The sequence below is a fragment of the Glycine max genome, chromosome 13, assembly GCF_000004515.6.
Source record: "Glycine max cultivar Williams 82 chromosome 13, Glycine_max_v4.0, whole genome shotgun sequence".
Classification (NCBI taxonomy): Eukaryota; Viridiplantae; Streptophyta; class Magnoliopsida; order Fabales; family Fabaceae; genus Glycine; species Glycine max.
In genome coordinates this window covers 36325090-36343941 of record NC_038249.2, presented here as the reverse complement: position 1 = coordinate 36343941, position 18852 = coordinate 36325090, and the positions used below count along the sequence as shown (strand labels likewise).

Genomic DNA, 18852 nt, shown 5'->3' with positions numbered 1-18852 from the left:
TTCTAAAACTCTACTTATTTATAAATAATAATTCTTTTTAAATTAGTTTACAAAAAATGAGATGTTACACTTACATTGCGGGCAGAACTCATTAACTTGTTCTTAATAAGCATAACTTCTTGAATTATGCAAGATTCATCTTCGATGTTTCCTAATGTTGTAAAACATGTTTATGATAGAATAAGGAGCCTGTGTGTTATTACTCATTACTGGCTTAATATTATTGTTGATTAAGCACAAAATGACTCTTATCAGTTTATCAAAAGTAGGGAAATATCATTTGACTAACCACTATGTGAGGCTTTGTTGGCTAACTTAGCACCATAGGATTTGAAACCCACTGGGATTACCTTGTTCAAGGTGACATTTAAGTGTGGATTATTATCACACCCAAAGGGTCTCCAGACATTGCATGATCTTACCACCAAAAATGGGAAAAATATCTAAGGGGGTGTTTGGTTTGGTTGTTTTCTGTTTTCATTTTCACTGAAAATAGAAAATGGTGATGAAAATGTGTTTGGTTTGATTTCTGAAAACATTTTCAGTGAAAATGAAAACAGAAAACAACTAGAAAATGAAAACAATAAATTTTCGTTTTCAGTGTTTTCAGTTGAGAACAGAAATCTCATTTCAGTTAAAATGAAATTGCGGTGACAATGAATGTAGTTTTAAGCAAATCTAAAAATACAAAAAGACAATAAGTCAATATATCATAAATTTTCAGTATTTTTATTTCATGAAATCAAAAAACAAGAAATCAAACCAAACATGTTTTCAGAATTCAAATCTTTTGAAAATGAAAACAGTTTTCAGAAAATGGAAACAGGAAATGGAAACAGGAAATGAAAACAGAAAATGAAAATGCAAACCAAACACATCCTAAGAAACCTTGAGTGTGTACTTGTCAAGATAACATACGCATGTGCATACATATATGTATATGCGGTTAATTTTAGTCAGAGAAGTAACAATAACAATGAAAATTTGTAGACTCTATCAGCGCTAACTATTATTTTCAAAGTCCATTGTGGAAGGAGAGTGCTTATGTATCATAATCTAAATGGTTTGTCTTACAGATTGGCAGATCAAAGTGGAATGGAAATATGGGGAACTCAGATCTTGTTCTAAGAGTTGATCCTCCGTTGGGCACCCTTCCTTCTCCATTCAGATAAATAGTGGCATTGAGTTTTGATAGCATTCTAGAGTTTGGTATAATCAGTTCTATATTTTGCATGAAAGTGTACATATAGGTTTGGTTTCTTGACCGTACTTGCAAGAAATCCAAAAAGAAGAAGAAAAAACCCTCCTATTTTGCCAGTGTATTAGTTGTCATATTGGATCCTGGTGTACTTTATTGAATTTCTAAATATTTTGCGGGTATAACTTCTAAAAGTTAGATTCAAATTGAGTTGTGAGAGTACTTCTCGTTATTTTTTCTTGAGTTGCGGGAGTACTTCTAGTTGTTATTTTTCTTAGATCAGTATAATATTAATATTCATATTCTAATAGTAATTAATTGGGGAGGATCTTTCCTTTGTAAGTGAACTGCAACTTCTCAAGCAATTTTTCCTTCAAATGGGAAAATTAGATATGAATTTTGGTGTAAGATCCCTTGATCTTCGTCAGTCTTGCTTGTGATCATAGCTTCTAAATCAGACATTAAAAAGAACCACTCAATTATCACCTGAAAAAGCTTGAAGATTAACCTGTGGGTTAAGTTTACTTAACTAGTATCTTTCATTGGGATCATAGAGACTATTGGCTAAAGTTTTGACAGTTTCTAGCAAGGCTGTAGCATGTTCTTAACAAACCATGAAAATAAATTTACATCCTTAAGGCGATAACTGGTTTCTGTTTGACATAAACTTTTTCTTCATTTATTTTTTAGTCTAATTCGTTGTCAAATTTTAAGGCTGTGAATTATCTCCAAGTTTTTTAATTCATCGAAGTCTAATAAACAATAATATTCACCCAAAAACATTTGATGGTTTTGTATGATGTAAATTAAACCTTCTTGCTGCCATTATGGAGGTATGCCTCAGAAATCAATGTTGTTGGCACTTTGAAACTGGAATTGAATGTCATATTCGTAAGATTAACACATGAAACACCTTTAAACCACCATACATATAGCAAATAACTATGAAAAATCTTCTATACATTTTAAAACCTGATGTTTGACTTCACCACATTTTGTATGTATTCTATCTCCCTGACTGGTTACTGTTTACATCCTTTGATACAAAGAATTTAAATTTAATGAGTTAACTTCCCCGACTTGTAAATCACACATTATTCGAATTTCTAATAAGTTGATCGTTTGAAGCATAATCAATTCTACTTGGAAGAGATATGGAGGAGTCAAGCCATGGTCCCCCCATTGATTTGCTTCCTTGCTCTATACTATCTTGTGAGAATGCAGAAGAGACATGAGTTTGACTGTCTTGTGATAACATCTCAAAGGCTTTAAATCTTACATCTTCTACACTGTCACTGCGTTTAATTATTGGTGCTTGAATTGGAGTTTTTCCCTCAAGCATGCTCACCACTGATGACATAGATGGTCTAAGAGTGGGAGAAGGATTGGTGCACAAGAGTGCTAACTGCAGCATTCTCATGGCCTCTTCCGAGGAGTACTTTGAACCAAGACTTGGATCCACCAGCTCTAGAAGGTTTCCTTGCTCTTGGAGAACATAGGCCTTCAATGACATGCAACAAATAGCACTAGAAATTCAAGCAAACCATAACTAGGAAACAAGAAAGGAAATTGTGTAATAAGAAAAAGATAAGCATAATGATGCCTACTTAAATTTATAGTATCAAATTATCCCCGATCATTATTATAGTAGGATATAGATGAAAAAGGCAAGATATTTTGAAAATATTAAACTAGGTATATTTTGTGATGATGACGGGATAATTTGCGTATTATGCTCCCACTTCAATTAATCAAAAACACAAAAGCCACACAAAAAAGTGTAACTTACCCAATCTAAAAGATATACAAACTCCTCCTTTGGCCTGTAATTTGTGTTGCTCTTTCCACTAACAATCTCTAAAGCTACAACTCCAAAGCTATAGACATCTGCTTTGTCAGTCAAGTAACCCCTCATAGCATACTCAGGAGCCATGTAACCACTGATAAGAAAACATTTAATACCCTTGTGTCAGTGATTTCACAAAACAATGAAATGTGTATTTTTATTATTATTTAAATGATTATAAATGCAAGCTATAGATATATTGTGGATAACACTGCAAGCCTATTAAAGACAAGCAAAGTCTAGGATTCAAACAGGAAGTGCTGTGGCACAGTACTAACATTGTCCCGGCTATCCTTGTGCTGATATGAGTGTTCTCTTCTTCATCAAGTTTGGCTAAACCAAAGTCAGAGATCTTGGCATGCAGATGTTTATCAAGTAAGACATTGGTTGCCTTAATATCCCTGTGCACAATTTTCAACCTTGACTCCTCATGAAGATAAGCTAATCCCTTTGCAATCCCCACACAAATTTTCATTCTTCTGGGCCAGTCCAATTGCATCCTCTCATTTTCTTTACCTAGAAAAGGAAGCCTTCTCAGTTAGATTTTAACTTGATAGTGGCATACACAGCCAAAGATGTTCATGAAGCATTTACCAAAAAGTGCACGAGCAAGACTATTGTTCTCCATGTACTCATATACTAGCAGCAACTGGTTTCCTTCAATGCAACAGCCATAAAGTTTCACAAGATTTGGATGCTGCAAAGCAGATATCATGCCTATTTCATTGATGAATTCGCGATTCCCTTGCTTTGATTTGGAGGAGAGCTGCTTAACAGCAATCACAGCACCATCTGATAGTACACCCTGTGAATAGCGATGTCTTTAGTACCATGTTTTCATTTATATAAGTATTGGGGATAATGTTTCAAAACTTCATACTGCTTAAAATGACTATAATCTATCAAATTTACCTTGTATACTGGTCCAAAGCCCCCTTCACCTATCTTATTTGCTGGGTCAAAGTTATTAGTAGCAGCTTTAATTTGTCTTAAACTGAAATAACCTGTTTTCAGACCTAGAAGTTCTGCAACAAGGTAGATGTAACTACTCAGAAATAAAAGTATAATTGAAAAGAAAGAGAAATGGTAGAGACAGAGAAACAGATAAATCAGAGAATTGTTTTTGAGAAACCAAGTGTGCATTTTCTGTTACCTTTACCACAATTTAGATCTTTGCAATAAATTTTATGTTGTCAAATAATCTAATATTAGTATTTATAAAAAAAAGTCATGTCTATTAGTATATTATAAGATTCTAATAGATCTATATTCATCATGCTTCACTGCAAACCAATCTGAACTTTGTATTAGCAAAAACCAAATCATAAGGGCACTAACTGCCTGTTTAATTTGGACTTTAATCTTACCTTGGTCTGTTTGATCTTTCCGACAAAGGAAACCCATCTTCCAAAGAGCAAAGAGTATCAATATGACAATCACACATGCCCCAACCACAATTCCAACAATTGTTCCAGTGGAGAACCCATGTCCATAAACTTTAAAGTCTACAACAAAGTGGAAATGCTTACAGAACATGAAAGGACAAGGTATTTGACAGAGAAAACCAATATTATGAAAACTACTTACTTGAGGTCACAGTGATAGCAGATATGAGAGGTCCATATACACCTCTTATAGGAATGGCATTAGTTCCTTTTCCTGCCCAGGATAAGTGGATTTCCAAGGTGTTGTCTGTAACATTCACATTAAACTCCCTAGTGATTCCCTTACCAACTCCACCAGCTTCTTTCGCAATGTTAAAATCTTTCAAATATTTAAAACCCTGTCAATATACAGTAATGAAAATATCTACCTTCAGAACTTTTGTGTTATTGGAGAACCAGATACAAAATATGAGTAAAATTTTAGGAGAAACAAAAAAAATATGTAACAAATTGTTTGCTTCATTACTCACTTGAATTGAAACATCGAATACACGCTTTCCAAGGCTGCTATATGATTGGTCATCAGAGAATGCTATCTCAGCAAAATGAAGTTTCACTTTATAATTGCCGTTCAGCATACAAAGGCCATAGTAATTAAGATACAGAGGGGCCATGCGGGCTGTTTTGAAGTAATCAGGACCACTAATATTCAAGTAAAACTGATTTGTTGCTACATAATCAGCTTTATCATTTCCTAGAAATACTCCAGTGCTGCTATAAGCCCATTTGCCACCATTACTAGAAAAATAGTTTGAAATGCCACGTAGATTGAGGTCAGCCTCATATTCATTGCCCTCAATCTTTGTTTCAGGTCCTCCACAGTTTATGAACAGTGAATGAACTGCAGGGACACAGTGAAAGTGAATAATTTATTAAGAAAAAGGAATATGCTTAATGAAAGAGCAGGGATAGATAAACAAAAAAACTTGTTCTCTCATACATGGTACTTCAAATTTCAATATGAAACTATCATAACTTCATTAACAAAACCATTGTAGTTTATGGAAACATGATTGATTTTTTAAGGGTAGACACTCACATTGGGGTTTTCCTGAACAAGGTTGGCCCATCTTCAAACAAGATATTCTACAAGATATAAAGTTAGTTTCAACAGATGATTCAAAGCTGATATAGAATTAAAACTAGACCACAAGAAGGAACATACGGAGTGTTTGCTGAGCGAGAGAGGCTGGAAGCTAAGTTCCTGTTCAATAATAATGACATGCTTAGTATTGACATAGGTGAAATGCTTAAATATTTTCTAGACAAAAAGAAGCTTACACATCCAACATTTGGCAATTACTTGCAGAAGTCTCTGTGAAATTGTTCAAAGATAAATCACTGAAAGAGAAAATAAAGTGAGACTAAATTTCATAATTCAGTGAGTGCTAAAGACTAAGCATAAGAAAAAGTTCAAGCTAAATTTCGACCAAGTGAGTCTAAAGTATGCAATTAAAGGGGTGGAAAAAATTCAAGGAAATATGCTTACATATTTTGTTTTATGCTCAGTATCCAATCAGGAATTCGTCCACTTAGAGAATTGTTAGTCAGAAACCTGCGTCCATCATGAACATGCCTCATTATATCAGAGAAAAATAAATTGAGAAAAGCAGCCAACATTCTTGAGATCAAATTAATAGGAGCATCCACATCCTTTCAGTTAATCTTCTTGCTGGCAAATGAAAATACACACTTACAAGTAATTTAGTTTTCCCAAGTCTTGAAATGTATCTGGGATTGTACCAGTCAGCATGTTGGAGCTCAGATCTCTGAAAGAGAAAAAGGGAAATTAATATGATGAAGTAGTGGAACATGCCACAGCCAAATTCTAACAACAAAATATAATGAGAGGTAATTTCAAGTTTCCAATAATTTTTAAATTTTTTCTCTTTTTGCTGGTATTTTGAAACACAATATTGCAGATAATAATTTGTACAGATGATGCATACTAAAATTTATACCCACATCCTTGGTTTGTATACTGTCTTTATACTAGTATAACTAACCAACAAATCACAATTACCTTAAAGGACATGCTCTCAATGATTACACAAACGGCTGAAGAGTGTCTAAAAATAAGTTTTTTAAAATATCTAACAATGATCAGTTGATTACCAACGAGGCAAAGAAGTGTTAATCACAACATTAATTGGATTCAAATTATTTCCTACATCCTGATATTTATAATGAAGAAATTCCGTACTCATAAACTTAATCTAAAGAATAGAAGGAGAAAAAGGTGCTACATAACAATATATGTGCGAAATTCAAATAAACACACAGACCGTAGAAATGAAGATAATAAAAAGAATCAAAGTATTACAGAGTCACTTCTAAATCCTTATTTGTGTGATGATTTAACTTCTTTCGTTAATCATTGTGATTGCAACCAGAAATTTCTTTATTACAATACTAGGCATCGTCCCTCTTTTGTGTGTGTTTATTTTGAAGCACAGACTCTGACATGGACACCAAACACGATACGGACACAAACATTTTGACACGACTAATGTTTAAAATATAGAAGATGAGGACATCACATACAAACATAACTAGAAAGATTCTAATGAAATGAAATATGAATAAGATATAACAAAATATCTAAATTGATGGTATATTTATCTTTTTAAACCAACATTCTATGTTTTTTCAAGTGTATTAGTTGTGTAAAGGTAACAACTTAAGTGTTCAAGCCAACAAAATATAATTTTTAAATCTGAAACCTAATAAGAAATGTTGGACAAATGTCGAACAAGTGTTCGGATGTGTCATTGTCAGAAACGTGTTTGACACGGCAACACTTCAAACAAGAAAGGTGTTTGTGCTTCTGTTTAAGTCAAGTAAATTTACATGTGTTTTTGTAAACTAAAGTAAGATAATAATGAGATCGGTAAACAGGTAGATAAAAAAAACTTAAAAGCATATATAGCTAGTAATATACTCTTGATGCAACTTACATAGTTTTTAAACTTTCTATTTCTCCAATGTATCTTGGAATGGGACCAGTTATTAAGCAATTCCTCAATTCCCTGAGTAACAAATAAATCAAATGATAAAAGCCTAAACGAATTATATAGTCCTTCACGTAAGAGCAGTGAAGGTTTCAACTCACAGTCTTTGCAAGAGTTTCAAATTCTTCAGATTAGGAAATGTCATAGCTGGTCCCTTCAAATCAGATATCCTCCTGATACATAAATGTTCCATCAATGAAAAGAAAATATTTCTCTATTGGAATACTCTTAAAAGGAGAAAGTACTCACAATTCTGTCAAATTTGTCAAGTCAGATATGACAGAAGGAATCGGGCCTTCCATGGATGTGCCCTGCAAATCCCTACAAAAAAAAAAAACAGTTTTCTCATATAATAAAATGCAAACATTATATAACGTTATTTTATTCTTCAATAGAGAAAAGGTCATGGATGAACCAAAATTTAGACTCACAATCTATCAAGTTTGGTCCAGTTCCCAATAAAAGTGGGTATCTTCCCAGATAAACTGCTCCCATCTATCCTACTGCATGCAGAAAATGTTGTGTTATTTCACAATTTAACATAGACATAAAATGAAGACCAAAGGGAAAAATTGCATCATATTAAATCACTTACAACATGGTGAGATTCTTTAGATTTCCATATGTTTCTGGTATTGTCCCTGTGAAATTATTTGTAGAAAGAAGTCTGCAGATTCATTTAGTTAAAGTGCAAAAAAAGGAGTTAGGGATGTGTGGACAAAAACAGTACGAAATTGTAGATAATATGGAGACAGATTAATGATTGAAATTGATTAGGGACATCAAAATGAAAATTACTAAAATGAAACAAATAGTCTCACAATCTCAGCAAGCTGCTCATTTTTCCAAGGCTCGGAGGAAGAGGTCCCTCAAGTTGATTATCTTCCAAGTTCCTGTAAACATGGATTACAATTATGATTATTCCACCTCCAATATTAATCAATTGGCATCATAGCTTTCTCAAACGCTTACAGTTCTTGCAGACTAGCCATGTCACCAATTTCTGAGGGAATTGAACCAGTAAGTCGATTTCCCAAAAGTGACCTGAAGCATCGTAGCAATTGTACTGTGAGGAATCATGCAAACCCTATTTAGGATTTATTTTAATTAAAATACAATGATAGTATAAAAATTTTTTACACTATCATCCAACTATAGGTTGTCATATATGGTCAGATTATTGACTTTTGTAATAAGTATTTTAAAATTCAAATCCAGGGTGGTTCCTAGTTGGTTATGACAACGATAAAGTTTTATCCCACTAAACGTGACTACATAGATCACACAATACCATTTGACTAGACTAAAAACCAGAGCCTTGTCTAGGGTGATTTCTAATGGGTTAACAATGTAAATTTTTTTACACTTGCAATTTATGAAAACTAAACTCAATAAAAAGAAAAAAAAAACGACACTCTCAAAGTTTCTTAGTTAACAAATGAAGAACATGCCTCACAAATAGAGCAAGCAAGATAAAAACACACGGATGCGTAGGTAATGATGACTTACAGAGTGACAACTGATGAGAGGCGTCCAAGGCTTTTTGGAATTGAGCCATTGAAATTATTCCGAGTGAGATCACTGCTCAGTATAAAAGTATCAGTTAGTTATTTCTACGTAGTAGATTCCTTTGCATTTGATGAAGTTCATAATGTTTCACTTTCATATGAAAGAACTAGAATGTATACTACTAATGTTAAAATAACACTAAAAATATTGCAATTCACCATTCATATTTGTACAATAGCATGCATGGTGTGGCATCACTCTACAGTCCATAGTTTTTTTTATAAGTTGGAAAGACAGTACCAAAAGGTTTATAGCAACTCACGCACACACTACTCAACCGGATCAACTCACGCATTCATTGGTTACCGTTCATAGTTATTTTTTTCTTGTTTGGTTGAGTTTTTCATTACTTCATTAATTTTTTTTGGTGGCACGTTACTTCATTAATTGTTAGTTATATTTAACCCAAATTTATTTATTTTTTGCATTTATTTATTATGAAATTAGCTATCAACAAATGCTTAACATCCCAAAACGATAGCACAGTAGCTTCCTCATTTGTGACTACAACAATCACGTACATGATTAATCCATATTTTCTAACACAATGACAACATTTGTGAACATACAACTAAAAAAGTAAGAGGGAGAAAGAATTTATAACCACTTACAGTATTTCAAGTCGATTTAGATTTCCCAATTCATCGGGTATAGGTCCAGATATATTGAGACCCTTGAGAGAGCTATCATAGCCAATGTGTTGAATTAGCATTCTCAAATGAATATTCTTTATAGTAATAATTTAATAAATACGAATGAATGTAAAGTAACCAAAGGTGACATTTTCACATATTAGTTTCATTTTAAAAAAAAATCTTTTTGTTTTTTCACAAACTCTCACACTATTGCCTATTGGTGTTAATAACAAATTGTCTAAGTTGCACAAAATTAAACTGTATAACACACTAGTAAGGGAGGGTTTGGAAAAAAGGCTTACATTGATGTCACATGGCAAGTAGTGAAATTGTTAGAAGTGCAATCACACGTGACATTCCTTATGATTTGAGCCTGATCCCTTGAAATTTTCCTGTTATCAAATCCTCTATCCCCTTTTACGTTGCAGGAACGTTGTGTAACTTTCCAATTCAAGTTCTCTACCTTGTCTGATATTGCTTGTAGCAATTTCACTGCAACATATACAAGGAAAATAAACTAATTAGTTTTATTCTTAGGCTACATGCATCTCATATTTGTTTTAATTTAATCAAACTTCTTTGAAATACAATGTGAAAGTGGTGCTTCTTCGCCTCACATGGGACAAGTTTTTAATTTAATCAAACTTCGTTGATATACAAAACAAGTGTGAAAGTGCTTCACATCACATGGGACAAGTACTATTAAGCAGTGAGTAACATAATTAAATCTAAGAGATAATCTCATAGCTTCCTAACAAATCTTTCTGGCATCTTCATAAATCATAATTATTCTAGAATATTAAATATTAATGAAATAAACACTTATGTCTTACCCCTCAAAAAAAATTATAAAATCATCAGGCCAATTTTGAGAAAATTTATAATCAGTTCTTTGGTATTAAGATCTATAATCTTTTCAAAAGAAGATCTAATGCTAAACTGTAAAATCAGACCATGTCAATTTAGGTAAATTTTAGATTGAGACCTTCTCATATTTTTAACAAGTGCAAGCTTTCATTAACAAACATATGCATTGGCCCATTAAAATTCTAGTCAATAGCCTCAACAAATTGAGCACGACGCTATCTTTTTATCCATAATTTGACCAAGTCAAACAAGGTGGGCTATAAATATAATAAGAAATTGAACATTGCATGCATGCAAAGATAATCCTTTTTCCAAACTTCATATTGTCGACAGTCAACACTACTCATATGAACCCCGGGCAGCATCCATCTAGTCCTATTAGATTAATATTATTATAACAAGCCGTCAATAATACATAAAACATGATCATCGTGCCGTCCACAATAAAGACAACTAAAGTCTAAACCTTAAGCTGGAGAAATCGTGTGATTTAAGGGGTACAAATCATTACATTGAAATCTAAGCTATGCTTATCCTAAAATAAAGAACTATTAGAGCGTGTTGACACACGATTTGACTCACATGTCAATCAAAATCCATCCATCACAAATCATTTCAACTTTCTTTTTGTCTCCTTTAATTTATTTTCTCATATTGCTGCCTTGATTTTTGAGCCAAATAGTAAGTTCTTTTTAGTCTCTTTTGCGTGTGAAATGTGAATAGAATTGGGAAATGTTGCTATAATAATGCAGCAGGTGGGTAGAATTGACATTTCACTATTAATTATTGCCATGTTAGTGACTAGTAATGCACAGGTTCACCCGTGAACTGAAACCTCTCTCATTACTGAAATAGTGATAAAAGTAAAATTAAAATCATGTCTAGGGAAAACTATTTGCTTACCCCAAAAGGGCAAAAATCTATAAAAGGAACGAAATCGATCGGCCACACTGTCTTTCTGATTGCACACATCCAGACAACTATCACATGACCTTTATATTACCAATTTGCCCTCACTATTTATTTAACAATTTTTCAACATCAGCTTGCTCCACAGCTGTAAGTTGTAATATATGGTGAACATAATTCAGTCATAAATTATTAATGTCTTATCTCAACTACTTGATTCCTTTAAGATGGATACAATTACAGATATTATAATGCTAATCAATGTTGTCATACTGATTAAAGACTAAAAATAAAATACTCAGTGAAAAATATTTATTCAAAATTTATTTATAGTGCGTTTAGATAAAAAAAATTAATCGAGCAAAATAATTTATCAGAAAATTTGAATTTTTATAACGTAGAATTCATTGTTTGGATGTTTTTTAATGAATAATTTAAAATTTTGGAATTTTAAAACAAAATTTTAAACAACTAAAATTTGAAATTTCAATTTCTTTCTAAAAGGTGAGAAATTGAAATTCTCTTACAATCCTCTTCAAGAACATCTCTGAACTCCTAAAATATTGATCGGTTGTGAGCATAGAGGAACACGTATAACTAACACACTAATCATATTTTCTCTTTTTTTTCATTCATTTTTTCATCCTCGTAATTTTAATTTTTTTTATCCAAACACAAAATTTTGAAAATAAAAGAATTTCAATTGAAGTATTTGAAATTTTTAAAATTTAAAATTTATCAAAATTTTAAATTTCTCCATCTAAACATACTCCAAACACAATTGAAAACAACGGTCTTCCAAATTATAAATATCTTATATCTCAGATGCATGATTCATGCCTTGAGTTGGCTACAATAACAGATATTATAATGCTAATGTGACAGTGATTAAGAAATAAAAATCAAATACACTTGGTAAAAAAATATGTATTCAGAATTCTTATTCAGGCTAGTTAGCAGCATGATCCATCTATTAAAAATGAAAAAGCAATCAAGGGTCTCACTAGCCAATAATAAAATAAAAAAATATGGCCCCCCTTTAATTTGTCCTTTACAGACGAGGCTACCCATATCACATGGGATAGTAAAGAACAATTGTCGTGATTTCATTGGATCACAAAAACACTCCAAAATCACGATAATGTCAAAACAACAAAAGAAATCCAGAATCCAGATACAAATCCCTTGTTTCAATGAGAGGGAAAAAAATCCAGATACTGAAAAACAAGTCCCTCGCTTCAATGATAGAAAGAAAATAAAAAGAAGAGAAAACACGAGTAATTAGTATTGGTTGAATTAAAACAAAAAGTTGAGGTATAGATGAAAAAATTCAAAATTTTCTTTCATTTTATTCTCTCTTTCAATTTATTAAATTTCAAAATTTTCTGTCCCTTCTTATCAATATTTTTCCTTCCATTCACTGGGAACCAAAATAATCCCAGAAAATTAAAAAATACAAGGCAGAGATGATTCAATGATTAATTGAAGTATGACAAAGAATCTAACACCATTGCAAGCAGATGAATCCAAAGATCAAAGAAATCAAACGAAAAACTTTTTATTTGTTTTTATTTTTCAGCAAGTTAGATGCAGAACTTCTTTAAAAAAAAAAAAATAGATATTGGTGATTTCCTTATGGATCTGGTGACAGAAGCAACAATGCAAGTGGATGAACTAAATTCTGGAAGATGGGGTTTGCACTAAGTGATGAAGATTGAAGCTTTATGAAGTTGGTGTAAAAAGTAAGGACAGTTTTTCTCTAAAAAAAAAAAAGTTAAGAGACAGTTTCACTTTATATATAGTTACAAAAGTGTTTCGAACAGAGATAGTAACATATCAAAAATCATAACAAAAAAAAAACAAAAATGGAAATGAATTAAGTACCTTCATCTTGTGGTATGAGTTGAGCGTTGGATCCAAAGTGTAGGGAAGCCAGGAACATAAAAATGAAGAGCATAGTCGACACACGTATGCTGCTTGAAGGCATCACAAACCGCATCATGGTCCGGCGGTTTGTCAGGATCCGAAAAGAACCACCGTATCTTGGTTTTGAAAAGGAGAGTTTCAGAATTGAATGAAAAAGAAAAAGAAAAAAAAAAAAAAGGCAAGCAGAATAAACGGAACAGAGGCTAAACAAGAAGAGAGAACAAAGAGAGTGGGCAAAGATTATTTTTGTTGGAGGGAAAGGGTATATAATGACGTATGAGAAACTTTTAAAGGGATTTTTTGCTTTAGATACAGTCAGAAAGATAAGTGGAGAACTAATAAGAGGATCTCACATAATTTAAATCTATCTAATTTGGGGTCCAATTTCAGGTTTAAATACTTTTACTTTTTGATATAATTAGAAGAGAAATGAAAGAAAAAAGAGATAAAATAAATATGCACAAAGAAAAAATAAATTATAAAAATATAGAATATAAATTTAATACATTATCAATTTAAAAATATACATTATATATATATATATACTATTAACTAAAATCGCATTGGTTCAGATCTTGGTTTATCATAATAAAAGAAAATCTTAGTTTACTATGTTATAAAAAATTAAATCTTTTCGTTAGATTTAATTCCTGTTGATAATAATCTTATTATAATAATTCAAGATTTTAATAATACAAAATATTTAAAAACCAACATGTTATAGGAATAAAATAATTGGTCGATGAATGTGTATGGATGAGTTACCGCAGGTATCCCTTGGCCAATTTGACACAGCACAACCCATGCTCTGTCCTGTGTATGATGATGGTCATCAGTTTCAAATCAATTTTTGGCAATTAATGAATCAAAATATTGATTCTATATACGCATCAACTTTAAAAAGTTATTATTATTATTATTTGGTGGACTGCGATTTTAAAAATTATGAAAGACCCTTAAATTGTAAACACTGCACAATTTAATGACAAATATTTCCATAAATCAAAATTACAATTAAACTTTATCAACAATCAGAGACGGATTTCGGGGACACCAGGGCTTTAGCCCCCATCCCTCAAACTCCTTTAATGCTATATAATAACTAATATATTTTTATTAAAAAAATATTTTAAATAAAAACAATATATTAATAAATAATTAATGTATATTAGTTCCAGAAAAAATAAAATATATATATACTAATTAATAAATCTGATAATATATGTTATCATTTATCACTAATTATATACTAATTTTTTTAATAATATATTTTGTAATTAATTATATTGTAATCCAAATATATATATATATATATATATATATATATATATATATATATATAATATCTTTATGAATTTTCATCAATTTTTATTACTTTGATGATTAACTATATTTTGTGTATTATTATAAGTTTTATTTATATATCTATACATCTAATTAGTAACATTATATTATAAACATATTCATATATATTATATATAGTTGTTATAAAATTGGATGATTTTGTTTATCATTGTATTTAATAAGTTTGTTCCCTTTTTGTTGTGAAATTATTGTCGTGTGTTTTGTTTAATTGTTATTCAGCTTGTAAACTCAAAAAGTCTTCCAAACTTAAAATAAAAAATTAGTATAAATATACATGTTTTTTTCTTTATCATTTGAAATAAAAGTTAATTTTAAATTTATGCATAAAATTAATAAATAATTTGATAAAAATCATTATTTCTTAAATGTTTATTTATTTGATGTTAGATAATTAATAATTAAAATACAAAAAAAATATCAATCCCCCATTTGAAGAACTCTTGGATCAGTTCCTGCCAACATTATTAACCTCCAATAAATTTGAAAAGGAAAACAAATAAAGTTTGTTTTGGTATGGTGGAAAGAAAATTAAAGGAAAATAAATATTTTTTTAAAGTCATATTTTTTTTTATTTTTACTTTCTCTTCATCTAAAAGAAAATGTTATATTTGATCATGTGTATGAAAAAAAGTTTATTGAAAAGAAAAAATTCATTTAAATAATTTTTATGCCCAGATAATTAATCTCGTGACTTTCATAACATGGTGATACATTTCTTCTTTCAAAAAGAAAAACATCACGTATGATATTATTTTTATTTTTTTCAATTTCTTTTCTTTCCATTTTTTTTAAAAAAACATCATGTATTATATTATCTGTATTTTTTTCTCAATTTCTTTATTTCCCTCTAAACATACCATTCATATCATGAGGTAAAACAGTTCAATCAAACTTTGATTTTTTTCTTCATGATTAATAAAGTATTATTCAACTTAGTTGAATTCCTTGGTCAACTGTCAATTTGGTTTAAAGAGATGGTCATGATCAGGCTTCTATACAAAGTAAACTTCTGCCATACAATTTCGTGGTTTTTGAACATTTGCGGGTTCGATTTTGAAATTTTAATTTAGAAATTGGTTTAAAATTACAAATTCAAACTCAGTTCTATTACACAAATAAAGATATAAATTTAGAAATAAAGTTTAATATTTATGTAGTAATAATTTTACATTATCATTAAATTATATATCAAATAATGTTTAAATTACTTTAAGATATTTATTTAAAAAATTAATAAATTTATTGTGATTTAATGAATATGCAAAAATTTATATACTAATCGTGCATATCCCTTTTTTCATATATATATATATATATATATATATATATATATATATATATTCTTTAAATAATAATTTGATTAGTTAGATCATGTTTAGATAAATTTCTTCATAAATATATGTGTAAAAAAAAATTGAGTTTCTCGGACAATCTACGGTTTCTCTTGAATTTTTAAGTGAGTCGTGTTTTTACACGTGCATGTTTAATATTTGTTTCAGTTGCGTGATGAATTTACTCACTGATGAATTACAAACACCATTAATATATGTTGCAGTGAACAAGAAAACACATCACTAAATTTTTTCTTTTTCAATTTAAGTATTTTATTTGTTAGAAGATTTAAGTATCTCACAGCTATATATTTTTACAAAAGTTTAACTAAATGGGTCCCACGAATAACCCCACATCCTTATAATAATGGTTAATTTTAAAAACTTTCTTTTAATGAAAAAAGTAATTGGTTGGCCCACCATTTCAGATACAGGCAACCTAAATGTGTTTTTTTTTTACGTGTAATTAACAAAGGTATAATTTTTAGCTATTACAATAATATTTAATATTAAAAATTAAAAAAAATGTGAATAGCATTAAAATTTGTGTTCAATTTCTTTCATACGTTCAATTTCTTTCGTAAGATACATAAATCTTAAAATTAAAATTAGTACCTATAATTAATAAGTGGTTTTTTTGTCCTATAGTATACCTTTTAATTCCCAATAAATCCATATCATTAAAATTGTTTAACACCATTTACCGACCTTGGCAAAACTCCCTCTCTAGCACACCGCAAAACTCTCCCTGCATTTTGAATTCATCTCCCTCTCGACCACTTCTCCCTTGTTAGGAATTAAAACTCATTGCGATTTGATACAATCTCACACGACACCTCGCACATGGCACCACACCTCGTACCTTAACCTGTCTTCATCCTCTATTAAAGAAGAACACATTTGTTGTTTAGTTCGTTGCAACAATGGACGACATGGGTCAACGTTTGGTTGTAACAAATCACAATGAGTTTTAATTCCCAACAATGGACAACAATTGTCGAGAGGGAGATGAATTCAAAATGCATAGAGAGTTTTGCGGTGCGGTGCGGTGCAGAGGAAGTTTTGTCAAAGTCCATTAACGAGTGTTAAATAATTTTAACGGTAGGGATGAAATTAAAAGGTAAACCACGGGACTAAAAAAGTCAATTATTAACTATAGGAATTAAATTGGATAAATTTGAAAACTATAAAGACTAAATGGGTAACTAAACCTAAAATTAATTAAGAGTTATTTTAGATTGTTTGATTCCCTATTAGAATGTCCTAAATTTTGTAACAATCTAAAATAACTCATCTAAAAATAAAATAAAAGTGGGTCATGTTAAAACCATGCTACATAAAGGGTGTTGTTAGGTGCACCCAACATTATTACTGGTGCACCCAACATTTTTAAAAAATACCAACACTATCCTTGTATTTTTTTCGCATTTGTGATGAGTGTGCATGAAGGTGGTCTGTAAATCGTACAAATCAAGTTGATCCGTATATTGATATTAAGCATACAGATCAACTTGATTTGTAAGCCTTTTACGGAACAACTTGATCTGTAAGACTTGTACAGACCAAGTTGATCCGTGTTGTTGCATAAAAGGTTTACAGATCAAGTTGATTCATAAAAGGTTCACGGATCAAGTTAGTCCATAAGCCTTTTATGGAACAACACGAATCAACTTGATCCGTAAAAGTCTTATGGATCAACTTGATCCGTAAAAGGCTTACGAATCAAGTTGATCCATAAGGCTTTTACGGATCAAGTTGATTCGTAAAAGACTTACGGATTAAGTTGATCCATAAGCTTTTTACGGATCAACTTAAAAGGCTTACGGATCAAGAGTATTCTTATCATTTCATCTTAAGTGCTGGGTGCACCAACAATAATGTTGAGTGCACCTAGCAACACTCCTACATAAAACAAGTTTATCCAATCCAGAAACTTGATCCAATTCATTTAACTTCTTTTGTTCTTGATTGAAAAGAAATATTTTTTGAATATGTTGCTTAGATGAGAAAGAACCTGAATTGTTCAGTCCATTGCAAAAACATGGACTCAAGGCATAGATAAAAAATTTTGGATTTCATACAATCCTCAACATGAAAATATTCAATTTTCGCACATGCTTCACCGAAATAATTTGATTTTAGACTATATTGAGTGAAATATATAGGATAAAAAACTCTCAATCAATTTTAAGATTTATGAAACCAAGAGAAATCGAACACAAACATCTTTAAGTTATTTGCGAAGACATTTTTAATTTTTATAAATTTTAAATATTATATATTATGACAACTAAAAATTATCACTTTATTAATTACATGTACAAAATTACATCTAAACATGCACATATTGTTTCGTGGTAATTTTTAAGTGTCATTATGTTAAAATTATTAACAATGTTATTTATATATTGATTAAAGGATCAATTTGAACCACATTTAAAAGATAAAGTGACCAAATTGAATCTAAATGAAAAAAATAAAAAATATAATTTAATCTATCACTTATATGAATTAGAAAAGCAGAAATTATACTTGTACAATAAAATATGCAACTAAGAGATAAGAGATAAAAGAAAAATAAATTTAAATTTAAAATATAATAAATGATAACATGAAGGAAAGAGATAAACACAAATATAATGTTATATAAATTAAAGTAAAAATTATTGTATGGGTATAACTTCCATGCTTAAAGAGTATAAAGCAAGAATGTCTATTATTTTCTATTATCTATAAATGAAATGGAGCCA

General features: G+C 30.5%; 1 protein-coding gene across 1 annotated transcript; it reads right to left on the bottom strand.

Moving 5' to 3' along the window:
* Positions 1-2054: 2054 nt before the first annotated feature.
* Positions 2055-13690, bottom strand: LOC121173337 (probable LRR receptor-like serine/threonine-protein kinase At1g53430). Its single transcript, XM_041008376.1, has 24 exons — positions 13365-13690; positions 10007-10196; positions 9681-9752; positions 9010-9081; positions 8473-8544; positions 8322-8393; positions 8096-8167; positions 7932-8003; positions 7750-7821; positions 7602-7673; positions 7447-7518; positions 6187-6258; positions 5979-6044; positions 5771-5830; positions 5655-5693; positions 5529-5575; positions 4960-5330; positions 4632-4827; positions 4412-4549; positions 3957-4069; positions 3639-3849; positions 3323-3560; positions 2988-3138; positions 2055-2699 (listed from the first exon to the last, which is right to left on the bottom strand). The coding sequence occupies exons 1-24, from the start codon at positions 13480-13482 to the stop codon at positions 2286-2288; spliced, it is 3072 nt and encodes a 1023-aa protein (XP_040864310.1). The 5' UTR covers positions 13483-13690; the 3' UTR covers positions 2055-2285.
* Positions 13691-18852: the final 5162 nt, after the last annotated feature.

What these genes read in the sequence shown, in the direction of transcription:
- LOC121173337 (XM_041008376.1), bottom strand. Translation starts at nt 13,482, where the DNA reads ATGATGCGGTTTGTGATGCCTTCAAGCAGCATACGTGTGTCGACTATG. An exon ending in ACTTGCCATGTGACATCAAT is followed by an intron (nt 9,753 to 10,006) that starts GTAAGCCTTTTT and finishes TGGCTATGATAG; the next exon opens with CTCTCTCAAGGGTCTCAATA. An exon ending in GAAAGATCAAACAGACCAAG is followed by an intron (nt 4,070 to 4,411) that starts GTAAGATTAAAG and finishes ACCTTGTTGCAG; the next exon opens with AACTTCTAGGTCTGAAAACA.